At 42.7% G+C, this 18,361-nt stretch overlaps 1 protein-coding gene across 1 annotated transcript; it reads right to left on the reverse strand.

Annotated features, from left to right (window-relative positions):
- Window positions 1–5,062: 5,062 nt before the first annotated feature.
- On the reverse strand, window positions 5,063–18,120 carry ube2ql1 (ubiquitin conjugating enzyme E2 QL1). The gene is made up of 3 exons (XM_010735692.3): window positions 17,786–18,120; window positions 16,292–17,237; window positions 5,063–8,756 (listed from the first exon to the last, which is right to left on the reverse strand). The coding sequence occupies exons 2-3, from the start codon at window positions 17,012–17,014 to the stop codon at window positions 8,625–8,627; spliced, it is 855 nt and encodes a 284-aa protein (XP_010733994.2). The 5' UTR covers window positions 17,015–17,237; window positions 17,786–18,120; the 3' UTR covers window positions 5,063–8,624.
- Window positions 18,121–18,361: the final 241 nt, after the last annotated feature.

An 18,361-nucleotide genomic window follows, 5' to 3' on the forward strand; every position in this document is an offset into this window, starting at 1 on the left:
TCCCCTAGACATTAACTCACCAATGTCACCAATTGAACGCCAAGTGTTTTTGTGTGTGAGCGCTCGATGTGTGTGTCTGATGTCGTGTATGTTTGCAAGCAGCAAGTGTCCTCTGGCCCAGCTCTCGACATGGTTGACGTCATGCAGAGACATTCTGGGAAATCTCCTCAGCATCGTGCGTGTCAGCGAGGACGGGGCAGAGGAAATGGCCGACTCACAAATCACATCTTATCTAATGAAGCTAATATAATTCAGAGGCAGAGGAGAATCTAACCTCCTGCTCTTGAGGCTGTGTGGCCTTATTTCATTGTCTTGTTACGTCCCGGTTTGTTTATAAAATCGCTCTCTTTCACTGTGTCTGCTCGCTTCATGTCCTTGTGTGTCCCAGTAGTACAGTAATGATGAGATGGTAAATCAATCAACAGAAAATAAACGGACAAAAATACTGAGAATCGATGACTCCAGCCAGGCCCCAAAGCTAAGCAAAAAAAATTAAAATTGGTTTGTCAGTGAGTTTTACCACAATAAAAGTGGTTTCATAAAGGTGTTTTAATTTTGCTACCTCTATGGTTATTGTTTAACAACTATAGCTACTTAAGAACAGGAGAACCAATGATAAATGTTGGTAAAATATACCGTGAAAGCAGTGATATCACAGCCATTATTTTAGCCATTAACTATGAGAGGCTATTTGTCAGTCAACCACTGATACTGTTGATAAAGAAATAATTAACTTAGACCATCAAGCGAAAATCGAGTTTGCTGGCTCCGTTTTCTTAAAGCAACACTGTGTAACTTTCCATCATAAAAATTGAAACAGATTTGAACAGATTTTATTCTTTGCCTCATTTCTCGTTCTGGCACTATGTAGCTCTGTGCTCCACGTACGATCATCCATGAGAAGTACGAGGTGGTATTTCACTGATTTTGGTGAAGTGTAACTTATGTTAGATAGAGAGTGCAATGTAATGCTTCACACTACATTTGAGCATAAATCTTGTAATAGATAATAATAATAAATATCTTGTAATCACCTGATTACTATAAGAATATCTCCTCAGACATTTTTGGGAAATACTCTTATTTGCTTTCTTGATGAGAGTTTTAAACAAGATATTACGCGTTATTTAGTGATCTTAAAACCTAAATTAAAATTTCCAGTTTTATGCAAAGTTAAGATAACCACCTTCTGGCTGTAGCTTCATATTTAGGGTACAGACTCAAGGGTATATATCGCAAATTGTTGAACTATTCCTTCAACAGATAAAAGATAAAAGACCATTTCATCATGAATGCAGCTGTATTCGCACACCTCCCTATGCGGAAATCTACAGACTGCTTTCAAGAAACCATTTATTTAGCTCTTTACCCTAAAAAACCTTGTCCTTATCTAACACCCCAGTGTGCTACTAGCTCCACTGATGTGTCCTCTGACTTTATCATAAAGATTTATGCTCACACTTGAAAAGGAAGGTAAACTATTGCCCAGTACGAACGTGGCTGGACTACATTCAGGAGATTTTACCCTCCACATCCATAATCCTGAATAAAACAAACCTCCAGGTAGGACACCACCCACATAAAAGAGCTTATCTCCGTTTCCCTCACCCCTCTTAAAATCTCATTCCAACTAATCTCGCAGCCATAAAAACAGGTGCCATATGCTCGCATCTCAAGATTGTTGTGGTGCTATTTCATCACGCCTCGTGTTGCTTTTTTTACAAATCACATAAACAGCGTTATCCTTCAGGGAGGGGGGCTTGGTTGTCGTTTTTTTGAAAATAAAAGCAGTAACCTGAATACATAAACAACCATGGTCACCTTCCTCCTCTTAGTTTTCTCTCTCTGTTTTTTTTCCCGTCTCTCTGAGCCTCTCTGAGGTTGTTTTGGATGTTTTCTGTGTCAAGGTAACCTTCAGGGGGTTGAGTCTTGTTGTCTCACAATTGAATAATGAATGTTTTTGTCTGTTGCTTCCAGTCGAGCAGGAGAGCACGCAAACGCGCACACGTACGCACACACAGAACTAAGCTTTTTTTTTTTTTTGTATGCTGACTGTGTTAACTAATCAGTAAACTGGAGCTCCGTTGCTTTGCCCCCAGTTGTCCTCAGAGTATTCAGAACGGTGTCATCAATATCTAGCTCACTCGCGCTGATCCATACAATGCTCGGTCTCTCAGGGCGGGGGTGGGGTGGGGGGCCCTAATGAGCAGTGGGGAAATATCAACTAGACAAAAACAACAGTGCTCGGGGATCAATTAATTGGGATATGTCAGCTATGATGATAGCTGTGTGTGTGTGTGTGTGTGTGTGTGTGTGTTCGTTCATTTCTATAAATTTGCATAGTTCAGCACTATAAGTGTTGTCTAACACCTGCTGTGTTGAGATAAGCTGTAGCTTCATATGTACTGCAAAGACATGACATGTGGTATACATCTTCTCGTCGATCTATCCCCAAGAAACATTTTCCCCCCAAAATGCTGAACTGTTTAATTTAACTGATAAGTTTGCCGCTCTACGGGAAATGTTTGTCGAAAACTTGGATATACTAAACCTTTTCCACAGCGGACATTTTGACCTGTCATAGCTGGAAGAACACAGGTGTAGCTAATGACGTTAACAATGCCTCAGTTTAATTTGAGTGTCTTAGTAAGCGCTGGATCTGGGGCATCGTTAATGTTATTAATTACACCTGTCCCGTTCACGCTATGTTCGTCCTATGATGAGTCAACATGTCATCTGTGAAAACATCTATTCTGGTGGCGTGTGAGCAAATGTGATCTCTGCAATAATGGACAAATAAAAGCCAGAACGAATTTGGAGGTAAAGCAGTGTATCAGCTCCTGTTCCGGGATCTTTTCACAGCAGACATTTTGACTTGTCATAGTAGGAAAATATGTTGGGAAAAGTTCCTGAAAACATGTGAAAAAGACTTTGAATGATATATTACTGAAATGTGGAGTTAGAGGTTAAAAGTTTTCAGTCCAGGATTTTTTGGGTTTTCCTAAAGGGTGGCTCGATGACACGCTGAGGCCACCCTGAGCATACTCCTACTACTCCTGAGATAGAGATAAATTAATCTCGCTCAGAGTGTTTCAAAGTTAGTCATGTCATTTTCTGAACTCATCTGACACATTTCAGTCGCATCAAAATTGCTGATTGACTGCTCCCATGAGTGGACGTGGCTTCAGCACATTTCCTACTGTGACATGCAAAATGTCTTCCATGGTCAAGGCCTACAATTAATTTGTCACTTGAGTGAGATCATCCAGGTACTTCGAATAAAAATAAGAAGGTTTAATTAGGTGACTTTATCATTAAATACACCAGACTGGAAGAAAATCACATTGTCTCATTATGTCATCACATTTACTAACTAACCGCCCTGCACACCCACATAGTCGTTTTCAGTTGTCTGATTAGTCCTCTGCTCAGGTTGGAGGTCGGTGAAGCCACCCTGTAATTACACGATGTCATCATGTACTAATAAGGATGATAGAGGTGGAATGGACTGGTGGCACAGTGGACATTTTGACATGTCATAGCAGGAAAGTCACTGCTATATTAATGATGGCTGCATTCCACTTAGAGGAGGTTGTGCCATTGTGCTCCTGGTTCACTGTCATAGTTACTGGGACACTCATTACTGTTATTACAAGTACACCTGTGTTTTTCCTGCTGTGACAAGTTAAAAATGTCTGCTGTCCACACAGGTCAAATAAAGCTGGGAGAACAGTGAGGAAGATGTCAATTAAGCACAGTCTGTACACACCCACACAGAGCTCTAATCAGGTAAAACAATGAGATCACCTGTGTGGGTGGACAGCGGCCTCTAAGACAAATGAGACTCAAAGGCTGCACTACACTAAGTGACAGACCAGTTTTTGCTGCGTGACTTCTGCTTTTTGTTGTACATTAAAAAAAATGATGGCGACACATTTTCGTCTCATTATTATGACATTTAGTTAGGGTGGAGTCCAACATGACAGGAACCCGGTGGTTTCGCAATAATTCACAGTGAAAGTAAAGGCAATAACAATAGATCATTACAAAGCAGTATATGTGAGTAAGTAAGTGTAAGTATGATAGGTCAAAGACAAGTGGCAGTGTGAAGCCAATGTGTAAATGCCAAAAACTGCAGTTCCTCAAACGTCCACTTGAGGCTGGCTACAGAAGAGTTAATCTCCATAAGTCCCCATGTTAAAACTTCACAGCAGAAACTGGAGTCTGAATTTAATTCATCCGTTCAAATTCTGTTAAGACTTAAAATGATGTGTAATTAACAGTGTGGATGCTTTGATTGACAGGTGGGTACAGTATTTGCCAATTTTTAGATTAGCCTGGAGGCGGCAGAGGCTGGACTGCCAACATGGCTAAGCTTCAAAACAACTGTTCAGAAACCTACAGGTGACATCATGCTTACACTGTCCATTCTTTATACCGACAGTGTTTAAAGTCGGTCTTCAATTGGTATTAACAATGGACAGTTAAAGTTATAATTTTTCATGCTCCCAAATAACTTGCGGTAAAACTGGAGGTTTGTCTGCAGAGAATCTGCTCTGCTATCCCCTATCAGGTTAGACTCCATTCTAGTGTTTCCAAATCCCAGGGATGAAAAAGATTTTCCTGTATTTTATTTACAGTGCACCTCATTTAACCTTCACAAAACTGCTTGAATGTCACATTCAGCTGCAGTCCAACCTTAATCTCTCAGCACGTCCCGTGCGCACACAGACACACACTCTCTTTAACACATCCACTTACAGGCGCCTGTGTCAGATTAGGACGACCACTGCACACATGGAGAGGGAACACTGTGTTACCATCAAACTGGAGGTCGTCTGATAAAAACCCAAGAGCAGTGGATTGCAGTCTGTCCTTTACTAAGAATGGCAGAAACAATGTCTTATTGACTGCAGTAAATGAAAGTAGGACAATGCAGAGGCCATGCAGAGGACACAGCAGCCTGAAGTGGGTCATTAAATAAGTGTAGCGGCACGCAAAGCTCCCAGGTGTGACAGTACCTCATAATGCAGATATGAAACAAAACCACAGTCCAACCAGCAGAGTTTGAATAAGCTGTAACTTTTATTGCACATTCCTGTTTGGTCTTGCAACGACCTTTGACCTTTTTGAACTTTTAAGACCTCGGTCTCGACCAAACACTCAAGTCGGGAGTGGGTTGAAGTTGCCCAGAGTAACTGATCACAGGTCAGATGTGCACATTCCCTTTACGAGTGAGATTTGAAGCATAGGGAGGTCATACTGATCCTAGATCTGTGACTGGGGGAACTTTCAGTCCAGATCTTTGTGTTTGTTGACTGCATTACCCATAAGCCAAATCTAGAGCAGGACCAATGGGGAAGGGACAGTAGTGACATCATGGAGGGGACTAGGAAGTATTCAAGGGAGCGTAGGAATTTTCTTGATTCCACTTTGATGCACTCCCAATGAAGGAAATACTCCCTTTTATAATCTTGAGGCTTTTGCAACCTTCTGTCCTTCTTTACTCCCTGAAAATCCCCCCGAATAAACACACCTTACCCCGTCACACAAATACATAGGCTATCATTCTTAGTAAGGTTTTTTTTTTCTTCTCTTTTTCTTGTGACAATACCTGCAACATGCTTCAAATCTTCATTTTGGCAAACCACAAATAAATTAAAACACAAACATTCATATAACACAATGTGACATTTCTTTTTTAGGACGCTTAGAAAGAAAAAAATAATAATAAAGAAATATACATACAATACAGAACCCAAAAAAAAAAAAGAACAAAAGAGAAGCATTTGCATTTTTTGTTTTTCCCCGTGTTTTTTCTTGCTTTTCTTGAAAAAAGATATACAGTAGCTAGCTACCAATCACATATCACATGCAGATATAATACAACATAATCAGTTCACCCAGTTAGTGTCTGCAAACTACCAATCTAAACTATATCACAAAATTATTCTCTTGAAACCAGCAAACACTCAGCTTTTGAGATATTTTGTCTTAATAATAATTCAATTTACAGTTTTCTCCGCCCGACAAGCCAAGAGATCACTATGCGATCGACCCTGAACTGACTAGCCAAATTCAAACAGGACTAACGCGCTCTCTCGTACATGATCACATACCAGATGGTGTGTTTTTTTGTTGTTGTCTCTTTTGCCTATTTTTTTTGTTTTGTTTTTTTTGTCATAATGGGAGTGTAGCACACATATTTGCTCACACATGCACTCGCACACAGATAGGACATTTGTTAACGACCACAAACGCGACACATTGTGGGTGGCGGCGGGGGGGGGGGCTTTGAAACGTGGCGCGCAGGCCCCCCGATCCAAACTCGGCATACTGGCATTGCGGCTCTGCTTCAGCTCAGCGGTTTAAACATCTTGCTCCGGGATTACGGTCCCGGGCCTGCTGAGAGCTGACTGGCATTGAACTGCTCCTGTACCCCTTGGTCTTCTCCTCACATAGCCCACTTTTCTGCCCTTCCTACACCCCAGCCTCCCCAACACAAAAATAACAACAACAAAAAAAAAACAGCGCAGGAGCGGAAAGTGACAAAATGTCAGTGCAGAGCGGGAGGTTTGACATCCTCCATCTTTCTGCTCTCAGCTGCTCTTCTCTAATGACGCTCTGCTGAAATGTCAGACCAATTAGCAGCTTTCCCTTCTGACATTTAACTGGCAGACAGCAAAACAAACACACGAGGAGCCCACTGGACTGGACGGACAGATAGTCTGTGGCTAGTGGGTGCATGATTGATTAAGACTGACGATGCTGCAGCCGTAGAGTTAATATTAGATATTTATAAAGTCCTTTTAAAGGTTGCAACTCAGGAAGTGTGTGTCTCTTAAGTAATCACAGCAGGCAGAGCGAATAATATCTGTCTTCGGCCATTTTGCAAGCCTCCTGACATTTCCAGAAGCAGTCGGTAGTGATCAAAGCTCCCCACAATCCCCTCTTCTCCCTCTGTTCTTCCTCTCCCGTCTTTCAGCAGGCATCAATCAGGCGGGCTCTGAAGCGTGCACTCATTTAAAGCACCTCTCTGTCTATGGCGGCAGTGCTCGAGCCCCCTGTATGTCTCCTTTAATGCGTGTTACTGCTGACGTCGAGGCCGCAGGTCGAACGCACGAGTATGTGTGTGTGTGTGTGTGCGTGTGCCGCGTGGCCGAGCTCATGTGTGTCCGTGTGTGTGTGTGAAGCGTATATTTTACTGACCTTTAGTTCTTTAACATGGATCGGAGAGAGAGAGAGAGACAGGCGAGGCTATGCGTGCACGTAGATATTCAGTCACAACCACCACCACGTGTTTACAGTAGTAATAATCAGAAGTAATTTAACCAAAAATCAAAACAGCACTCCCTTTAGGCCTTAGTGTCATTCACAGTAAAACATATTCTTCTCTGTTTAAAGGGTTTTCTCCCTTCCTTACACACACACACACACAAACACACACATAGTGAGGCCTGGCCTTCAGCTGTACCATCTGGTATCTAAATCATGGGAATTACAGTCTTCTTCCTCTCTTACACACACACACACGCACACACACATGATAACATGAGAGTAGAAAGAGAGAGAAAGAAAGAGAGGTGATTGACCGTCATTCTATTTATCATACATGGTCTCTGCATAAAGCAACATGTGACGTTTTATCTCTCCATTAGAAATCAATATCCATCTACGCAAGAGTGAGCTCTAAATTTAGCCACAAGAGACGGAGAAAGAGAAACAAAGTGAACGAGCGAGCTAAAGAAAGAGATAGAGAAAGAGAGAAACAGAGAGAGAGAGAGCACAGCTCCATGTAAATTACAATCTTCATGTTGCATTGAACTGTGAGCAACGGCACAGTCGAGAAAAGAAAAAGGGGAAATGAAGGAGTGAACGCGTGCGCTGCCCGTCTATTAAACATTAACAGCTTCATTTATATGTAAATGACCCGACAGCTACAGAGAGAGAGAGAGAGAGAGAGAGAGAGAGAGAGACGGTGGGAAGTGATGCCAGTTCAGTTGTGGTAGAAGAGAAGTGAGCGAAAGGGGTTGTAAGGGGTGAGGAGGGGAGGTGATGGGGAGGACGGGAAAAAAGGGGGGATGAGTCTCCTTCGTTCAGTAGTCTTTCACATGGGTGGTAAAGTCCACACTGTCCCACTTGTCCGACTGCACGTGCATGGGTGTGCGTTAAGAGAAAAAACAAAAACAAATCCACCGACGGTAACGCACACTCGGATGCACGTGCACACACTCCCAGGTGAAGTCCGATGGAGTGACAAAACATACACACATGATACACACACACACACACACACACACCTCCCTCTCAGGTCTTTCCAAAATGGGGGAAAGAACCTCCCTGGGCGAGAGGGAGGGGAAGGAAAGTCGCTTCTTGTTGGAAGAATGGCGATGGTGGCGGTGTGTAAGCTCTCGGAGAGTTTCGGGGGAGATGACGAAAAAAAAAAAATCAAAAATCAAAATACTTACACAAACACACAAAAGAACCAAAAAAAAAGATCTTGAGTGAAGCAGAAGGTGTAGGTGTGAGATTGTTGAGTTAGCGTGGTGTGTCGTTTTGCGTGTCGGGGCTAGCTGGGTTTTTGTCCGGCTAGCGCAGGGCTCGGAGGGTCGGCGGTCGGGCACTCAGCCGTCGGACACGGGCGGGGACACCCAGCCATACTTCTCGTGGGTCTTCACCAGGGACTTGAAGGTGGCCTCAGCTTCCTTACGGCTGAACGCTTTCTTGGACTTCCCTGATTTCCTACAGATACGCCCCTGCGAGGAAGAGACAGACACGGAGAGAAAGGAAGGAAGAGATGAGGTTAGGATTGTCGTCAAACTGTCTAATGGGGCAATAAAGAGTTGATTTATTCCTTCATTTCTTTATGATTCATTCGTACTCGGCCATTTCATGAATATGAAAAAAGTATTCCATCCAGCTCATCTCATCTCAATTTCATAGAGGACACCGCGACGGAGGCGTAGCGAACATTAAGGACACCAAGGTCACGTCTTAGATAATGTCTCTGGGGATTTGAAGGTTTCAACGATCTGAGGAGGAGTTAACAATCTACAATTACACAGTTCGACAGTTTAGGAAGCTTGTTCTTACACAATGCTCGTTTGTACGTTTCCTTTATATAGTCAAAGATTTTACAGTTATTTCTTTGAGTTTTTAATCAAAGATCTTGTGATGATTTAAATGATTAGCGATGATTAGGGTTTAAGGATTTAATTATTTCAATTAGTATTTTTTTTGTCATAACTATGAGACTAAGGGAGATACAGCTTTCTTATAGTTGTGTTCGCATGGCTACAAAATATACAGCTACTGTGTGTTTAAATGTTTAACTGCAACTAACACTGATTGTCATTATTGATTATTCTGCCGATTCCCGTTAACTGTTTCGCCTGAGGCACTTCTCAAGTGAGAAATGTGCGTCACGGTGACTTATAGTCCAGGATGATGTCATCCTGAAAATGTCTCCTTTTGTCCTCTAACAGAAGACATTCAGTTAATGTTTGCGTGAAAATGAAACAATCTTGGTGAAAATTGATGCAATTTTTGTGTTTCTTTCCTCTCTGGTACAAACACATGCCATTCTTGATACTACGGATGGTGCCAAAAGTAAGAAATTGTCTTAATTTTCATCATGTTGACATTGATTTTGCTCTCAAAAAGTAGAATATGTCAAAACATTATTTGTCTCGTCTTGATACGCGTTGTCAGATCAAAAAGAAAGATGGTCCTCTTGTTCACGATTGTCAGTCTCTATCTGGATAAATTGTTTCAAGTCTTTTCAGGCAAAATCTACAAAGACGGAGAGACACGGACCGCATGTGCACTTGGATGAACTCGGTGGCACTGCTGCAGGGGAGATGTTGACAGGACAAGTGGATCCTGAATGCAGGACGACCACATTAAATCAGTGTTTATAGGCAGAGAAAGGGCTTTTAAAACGTCAGGTACAATCACATGTGAAAATATACCCTCCACTATATCAGGCAATGGAGAGATAAATGAAGACTAGACGGATGATGAAAAGGTCGTAAATATGACACATGAGCATGTAACCATCTCGTGCTCTGTGTGAAAAGCATCACATTCAGAGCTCTGTGACATCTGACGGAGACATTTTTATCCAGGCACAACCTTGCTTAATCCCTCCCTGCTTTCCACACTTGCTGCTATTAATAAACGTCCCAAAAAAAAAAGGAAAAAAAAGTGAAGTGGGTCTTCGCTGTGACGATAAAACTGCTTATTCTGTTGTTGTGGTGCAAAGTCTTCCCTAAAGAAGAGTGCGTGGGTGAATGAATGGAAAGAGGAACAACTGTCTTGAGACTGAACATTCCCACAGTCATGACAGCACAGTCATGACGTGATTCATATGAATGTCAGTACAGTTCAAAGAGCATGAATTCATGTAAAAGTCACCTTAGAGAAACACCACAAATCATGACGAGGTCTGACTGCACCGTAAATCTCTGTCCACGGGTCGTACTGCATTAATGCCGAAGTTTCCGTAGTAGTTGGCTCCCTCGTCACCAGCCCACTGCTGTGTAATATGTCAGGTACTTTACTGTATTTGTTTGTACACGCTCTGTAACACTGCACCACTTCCCTCTACCCAGGACCATTCTTGGCAGGGAGAAAAAACCACTCCACTGAAACCAATACTAATGAAATTCTTTGAGGAGGGGAGCTCCTCTGCATGCTGCAGTGCAGTACAGATACATATCCTCATATTGTTATACATGCATGGTCTGCACTTTAGTGCTGCAGCTATATGCTTTTATGCGATAATAATCAGAGCCAGAGGTTAACCATTGTTACGTAGAGACACAATGTCTGATACACAAGGCAGCAATGACTGTTTCACTTTCCATTTGGTGCAGGCATACTTCTCACTGGGAGTTCAATGAAAAGACTGATTTCACACGCACACTAGTTATTTTAGTTTAACTGGAAACAAGAAAACAGCAAGGTATCAAAATCTGCTTTCCAGCACCTCTAAAGATCACTAATGAACTCATAAATCTGGTTTGTTGACACAAAAACCAAAGTGTAAAAATGACAATGCACCTTTTTTTACTATCAGTTACTGATCCTGGCCAACAGATAGATATCTAAAAACCTCGACTTAAACTTAAATCAAAACAGTGAATTCGACATCATGCCCCTGTAAAACACTGAGTCACTCCTAAACACTCTAACTCACAGTATCTTTTAACTACTTTTGTCCTAACACCTGGAAAGGAGAGCCAAAAATACAAGATTTAGACGAGGGCTAGAGAATTTAAACAAGATAACAATTCATCAGCGTTATCTTGGGCAAACGGCTGTGCAATCTCTTCAACAAAAAGTGGATTTTCAGGACTACAGTTTCTGCTCCTCTGTGCAATGAGATACATCAAACACAGGACAATGTTAATTCCCATGACATCTGATAAATATTCATATGTTCTGTTGCGTACTCGCTGGGCTATTTTGGGTCAAAGGTGATGCGTGGGATTAAAGGGAGATGCAGTGATAACATGAAATGATCTGGAGATTAGGGTTACAGTTTCCATCCTGTAGCTGGCCTCATTTCAAAGCAACACTCGCACACTCTCTCTCAATTTGTCTCTCTCAAAGTGCACGCACACTTTTATAAGCTCATCCAACTATTATTATTATTTCGTCTTTTGATATTATAAAATTGAATTAAATCTCTGCTGTAAACGTCCTCCATGACAACTCATTGAATCTCGGTTTGACGCATTAAACTACAACTGAAACAAGGAAGGATATGGCTGATCTCAACACTGGCATGACGACAAACCTGAAACCAGAAAACTTTCCCCTAACTGGCAGGGTTTTTTTTTAACTCAATGCATGACTCAATGAGTGACTCATTCGTATAGATATCGCATGCAGCTCTCCTTGAGGACTTGCTTTCTGTTCCTCTCCTTTACTAAACCACATTAAAAGACAACCTCTTCTATTCTCATATGACTGATCCACGCAACCTTTAAAATGGGAAACAAACCAAGCGGCTGTCACCTAAGCAGCACTGCCTGAAACCTGCTCTGCCTCTCTGTGCAGCCAGAGGCCTGTAAAACAGATTACCCCGGCTGACAAACACAGATAATGCGCCGGTTGGCTACTGTCAGTGAGCGTCGGTGAAAGGCTGGGATATGTTATTCTCCTTTCAAAGCCGCCTCATAACCATGCACATCTTCACATCGCCAGCGCCATATGGTTGCTGTCACCACCTCAAAATGGCGGCTGCTGCCTCATCGTTATGGCAATTGGCCATTGTTAAAGAGGTGTGATTACCATGGTGATCGATGGTGGGGGGGGGTTGTCAATCGCTGTGAGCATCATGTGCTCTTTTTTACGTACAATAACTGGCATTTTCATATTGATTGAGAACGCTGGGGCAGTGTGTGTGTGTGTGTGTACACAAAATAGATAGGCTGTTTGCATACACCCACACTATGAACAGTGGCTGTGGTTGTGCGTGTGAAACAGAGCCGGAAAAAGAAACACGTACCTGAAATAGATTAAGAGAGGAAGAGAGTGTGCGAAAATACACTTGTGAATGTGTGTAGTGATGCACAGGCCTGCACAAGAGTCTTCAGACTTCAGCATAACAAGGGGAAATTGAGCATTAATTAGCACCATTGTGTTCACAGTCAGCTACGAGAATGGCTCAGTATGATGCATCCAAAGATGGCCGGAGAGAGAGGAAGTAAAAATATCTTTTTGTGAGAGAAAAAATGGGCAAACAAAGGAGTGTGTGCATGTGTGTGTGTGTGTGCACGCGCTGCGGTTCAGCTGAGTGAGTGCCCCGGGCCTATACAGTGCCATGTCAGTGTTTATCTATTTCAGCTAAGCGCCTGCTCATTGAGAGGTACACACTCGTGTAAAGTGGCTGCTGGGTAATCGTGTGAATGGAGATCAGTCAATGGACAGAGCAGGGAAGGCCCCAGTGCATGTTGGGAAGCAGCTATGGGGGCCGTGGGGGAGGGGGAATTAGGGGTGGGTGGGGGGGAGATTGCATAACGCAGACATGTGCTTAAAGGGGTCGGGATAAACAAACAAGAATCAATGTCATCATCATCCTCATCAGATCAGTAAGGAGAGCCCCGTGGGAGTGATGACAGGGTCATTACAGGGTAATACCGCTGGATTTTTTTCAGTGTTATTGGACAGTATGACAGTATGAAAAGGGACTTTAAGTCCCTCGAAGGAAACGGGAAACTTTAAAGGGGCAATCCGCCGATGTCAGGAACAAAAAGAACTTTCCAACGATTGAAAAAAAAAAACCCTCATGATGTCATCAGGGGTTATCTTAGCTATGGCTTGGAGTTTACACATTTTTAACAGAACGTCTGCATTACAAACTGGAGATTTTGAGAGAAGTTTGCATATAGGGTCTAATGAGATCCAGTTGCATTAAGGGAAATGTAGGATCCAGTGTCTTTGAGGTTTAACCTAGTCTGGGGAATAAAAGTAAGGATATCTTTGCCTCTCCTGCTTCAGTTTTGACCCTCCTGTTTTGATATGAGTTGTCAAACACAATGTAAGTGACATACTAAATTACTGTGATACCCCTTTAACTTGGTTTGGACAGATCACATCCAAGAAGGCAACTGACAACTGATTATTTTCATCATGCATTAACCTATCAGTTATATTTCTTGTAATAAACTGATTATTTAGTCTATGAAATGTAAAACTAAAAATGCCCAACACAAGTATCTACAGATCAAGATGACTAAAATAAAATACTATACACTAACCCATAAAGGGTGTAGGCTAGTGATCTTCCAGTTTCAATGACATAAAGCAGCAAATACTTACTATTTAATAAGGTGATTAACGTCGTACAACGCACATCTTTCTACTTTGGTTGTCATTTTTACCACCACATTTATCAAGTTTGTGTTTTCAAATGAATTATGAACAGCTAACAATTAGAAGAAAATGCTGTGCTGACTGCTGACTGTGTGGGATTCTTTGTTTTTTGTTTTTTTTTGTTTTGTTTTTTGCAAAAATATTTGCTGAACAAATGATTGCGAAGAAATCTAATTAGATTTGCCTGCAGCGCAAATAGAGAAGATGAGAACATGTTATAGCAGCAGTAAATGGACTATAAATCTAAATGACAGTAGTGTACTAAACGCTGCTGTACAGACAACATTACAGCAGTACAGATCAATTACCAAATTAGCTCACACTACAAAGATGCCTGTATCGAACATGAAGCTGAGTTTCCCGACACTAGACAACTGTTTTCTACCACCTGCACGGCACTATGGGCATTAACTTACTGTCAAACAAACTAGATTACACTGTGACAGTGATTGCCTTAAAATTGGAAGTGTCTGAAAGCCAGACGGGTAAAGTGGTGACCGCCTTTGGATCAGCCAAACCTCTTAAAATGTCACCTCATCTCAGCTTGTGTGTGTGTGTTTCATCACACTGCACACTGCAGGTGAGGACACGTGTAGCTCTGTTGACTTTCCCTTCACCACTTTGTCATGGCATGTATCCTGTCACTCTAAAAATAGGCAGGAAGCTTCTAAACAAGCCACATCACTATTGTCATAGTGAGCCGCTGCCAAAGGACGGATAAATATATTCTGTGTATCTTGGTTTATATATAGTTCTGTGTGGCTCTGTTTGTCATGATGCATGAGAGATGAGTACATCTCCTAGTAAAATTAGGACATGAAACACATGCGAGCGCCTGTGTAGGAACATATCCACAAAAAGATAAAGAGATGCACACACACACACACACACACAGGAATAATTCATCAATATTGTTTCCATTAGCAAACTGGAGAAGGAAGACACTGCACCATAATTAGGGAGCGCTGCGGAGCTGCAAGCTCATCTCCTCGAGCAGCAAATCAAGATGAACACACTCACTCTCTCTCTTTCTCTCTCGCGTACAGTTTTTGCATGACCTCTCTTGGTTAACAGATGCTTAATGACCACAGATGACTCGTGAATAACGTTCAGTTATATCATCAAAGACAAAAGGAAAAAAGAAAAAGAAAAAGAAAAGCACCAAATGTTGGGGGCAGGGCAGGAGAATCCGGTGACAGTTTACATAAGGTCTCCTGTCACAGCGCTGTCATGCTGCTGATGTCAAAAGACAGGGAGACGGTGGAGGAGAAAGAGGGATGAAATGACCGGAACATGACACAGAAGTGACCGTTTGGCACCACATGAGAAAACGGCGATTCTAATCTGGGTGGAAAACTGAAAAGTTTAAACGATTATAGCCTGGAGTGCATTTAGAGATGCATCCATTTACATCGCAGAGCTGCTGCTGCTGCTGTTGCTGCAGTGCACTGAAGATGTGAAAAACAGATCTGACAGGATTACATAATCCAGTCAGTCTAAATCACTGAGGACGGCTGGTAGGTAGGTAGGCAACCTGCTGTCTCTATTTCTTCATCTGTCTATTCTATCCATCATCACATCACATGTGTTGAAACAACTGTCTTCTTTTTTTTTTTTACAATAATCTGATAATAGTACAGATATTGTGAGACTGCGTTGGGAGAGCCTGTATCTCATGGCAGCAAGTCTTTGTTGTCAGAGGATGCTGATTTATGGAGGCAATAAAAAGAGAGAGAGAGCAGACCCAGACTGCAGAGAAGATCTTGCATCAGAGAGATACTGAGGGTCGCACTGCATGAAATGGCCGCCGTAAAGTCACATAAAGATTAATAATATTCACAATCATGGGTTTGCTCATAGCAGAGAGGAGGGAGGGAGGAGGGAGGGGGGGACTACAGGCCTGTGGTATCACAGCACACCTACAGTTCACACTGAGCATAGAAGATGTTATAAATAGACTAAACGTATAGCAAAAGCATCACTTTGACTGAGTGACTATTAAATGTGTAAGCATCTCCCACTGGTCACTTTGACTGAGTGACTATTAAATGTGTAAGCATCTCCCACTGGGGTTTATTTCATATTGTATGCTTTTTTTCCCTCCCTTTATCACTCTAATTCAATCACTGTAAGTTGACCTAAAGGCTAAGAACACATGGTCATAATTCCTTAATCTTATTTAAAGTATTACATGTTTAAACATTCATATCAGACTTGAAGCCTCGCTATGATTCGCAAAAAAAGCAAAACAACAAAAAACGTTTTACGCGTTAATTACGCATGAATGCCTAATGGGACTGCTCATATCCAATACGTCATGGCTGAAAATAAACCTACTAGAGATGATGATGGTTGATGATATTCCATGCAAGGACCCCTCAACCCACCAGCCCACTCCTCCCCTCACCTGTCCTTTTACGAGGCTGGCCGCAAACTGCCTCATGACCGCCTCCACCGTGTAGGCGCTGGACCATCCGCGGGGGGTCAACAGCTCCATGCATATGGCCCCACCGTCCAGCACGTAGCCGTTCTCCAACCGGGGCGTCAGGACCCGCATGAAAGGCGGCGAGAAGGGGAAATTATCTGGAAAGGTGACGTTGAGCAGTATGAACTCGGTGCTGGTCTCCTTCATGTCCTGCCACAGCGCCGAGTCCTTGTCCACCTGGTGCAGCTTGACGTTCCAGTCATACAGGTTGTCCTCCACCAGCTCCACCGTGATGAAGTTGTCCCCTAACCTCCTGATCTCCTGTAGCTCCTTCATCAGCCTCCGCGTCCGGACCTGGGTGCAGTGTTGCCGGTGAGGCGCCAGCGGTGGTATCGAGGAGGCACTGGTCGCTTTACTCCCTCCTCCTCCTCCACCTCCTCCTCCTCCCGTCTGCTGCTTCTCCTTTGCATCCTTGCCCTGCTTATCCTTGCCGGACGGCTTGTCCTTGCCGAGCTGGTCCAGCTTCCTCGCCTTAATCTCCGGAGTGCTCAGGATGTTGGTTTCGTTGGCGGTCTGACAGTGTTTGTTGGCGTTATTTTTCTGGTTCCCTTTGGTCCCCTTTAGCGAACCCTGATGGTGCTTTGGGTCCTCGGTGTCTCGGTCGTGCAGGCGGATCAGACCGATCTTCCGCAGTAGGGTGGCCATAATTTGTTATAAGATCTATATTTTCACCGCCGATCCCCCCGCACAGGGGCAAGAATCAACCCTTTCAAATCGGATCCTGCTCACAGAGAAGACCTTTATAGATGCTGATGATTAACCTTGTTGTACCGCAATCCCCCCTCCGTTCACTGCAGCCTCAGGATGAACACAACCGGGGGAGCCTGTGCTGTTTTCTCCTTTAGTGCAGCATCTCGACACGGCTCGGCTGCAGACAAAACAGCAGACAAACAACCAGTTTAGACGAATAATAACACAAGATAAATAAATAAATAGTCAAAACAGATCAATAAAATTCTTTTTTTTTCTCTCCCCCCCTACAAGTGGACCGACATCATGACTGCAGTTGTTCAATGATAGGACGAAGCATTACGCAGAAGAACTGAGGTGATCCTATAATACATTTTAACAGAAGGGTGCATACTGTGTCATCATAGCGAAAAAAGAAATACACATAAATATACTGCAGATAAAACACAGCACCGGAAAAAGGAAAAAGCACCTTTACGCATCAGAAGGTTGTTATAATCCCCTCACTAATAAAAGAGAGGCGTCTATAGGAAATGAGAGATATCATAGATACATATTAAAATAAATAAGGTCAGTGTCATAGTGTCATATGCATTATAATTGGTTAAAAAGCCATAAAATCTCTATTAAATCACTCTGCGGCTATAATAATATCATACATTTTCCTTTATGAGTCTTCGCCCGCCCACACAGACCCAATATTAGACCAGCAATCCGACTGCTTACCGTGGACGGGTTGAAACTCAGTAGTATGTCCCTTTTTTTTTCTTTTTTTTTTTTTAATGTCCCGTTTACCGGACAGATCCCTCTCTGTGTGTGCGGAAAAAAACCCCGAAGAGATGGCTCCTCCACCTTCACCGTCCAGTTAGACCTGCCGCCGTCCGTCCGTCGGTGGGAGCTGCAGTGAGGAGGAGAAGCAGGAGCCTTTCGGTGTATGTGTGTGTGTGTGTGTGCGTGTGTGTGTGTGCAGCTGCGGCAGCTCCAGTTAAAATGCAGCCGAGGACGAACCAGCCCCCGGTAATCCTTCTTCAGTCCGTCTCCTCTCACCGGTGAAGCGACGCAACAGCTACGTCATTTCAAAATAAAAGCCCAGCCAAGCGCCAAAAAAATGAGTAGGCTACATTTATGGATAAATATGCAGCTTATGAAATAAATAAAAAAAGCATTGACATAATTCCGCTGGATCATAACAAATCATTTATAGATTTAATTCCATATCGACGTATCAGATGTGTAAAGAAAATGAACACAATAAAATATGACAAAAATAACATGAACACACATACACACAAACACAATGAA

This window comes from Larimichthys crocea, chromosome XIII, assembly GCF_000972845.2.
Source record: "Larimichthys crocea isolate SSNF chromosome XIII, L_crocea_2.0, whole genome shotgun sequence".
Classification (NCBI taxonomy): domain Eukaryota; kingdom Metazoa; phylum Chordata; class Actinopteri; family Sciaenidae; genus Larimichthys; species Larimichthys crocea.

Coding starts and splice junctions, on each gene's coding strand:
- ube2ql1 (XM_010735692.3), bottom strand. CDS start 17,014: ATGGCCACCCTACTGCGGAAGATCGGTCTGATCCGCCTGCACGACCGA. Junction 8,757..16,291: donor CCAGCCTCGTAAAAGGACAG/GTGAGGGGAGGA, acceptor TCTTCCTCGCAG/GGGCGTATCTGTAGGAAATC.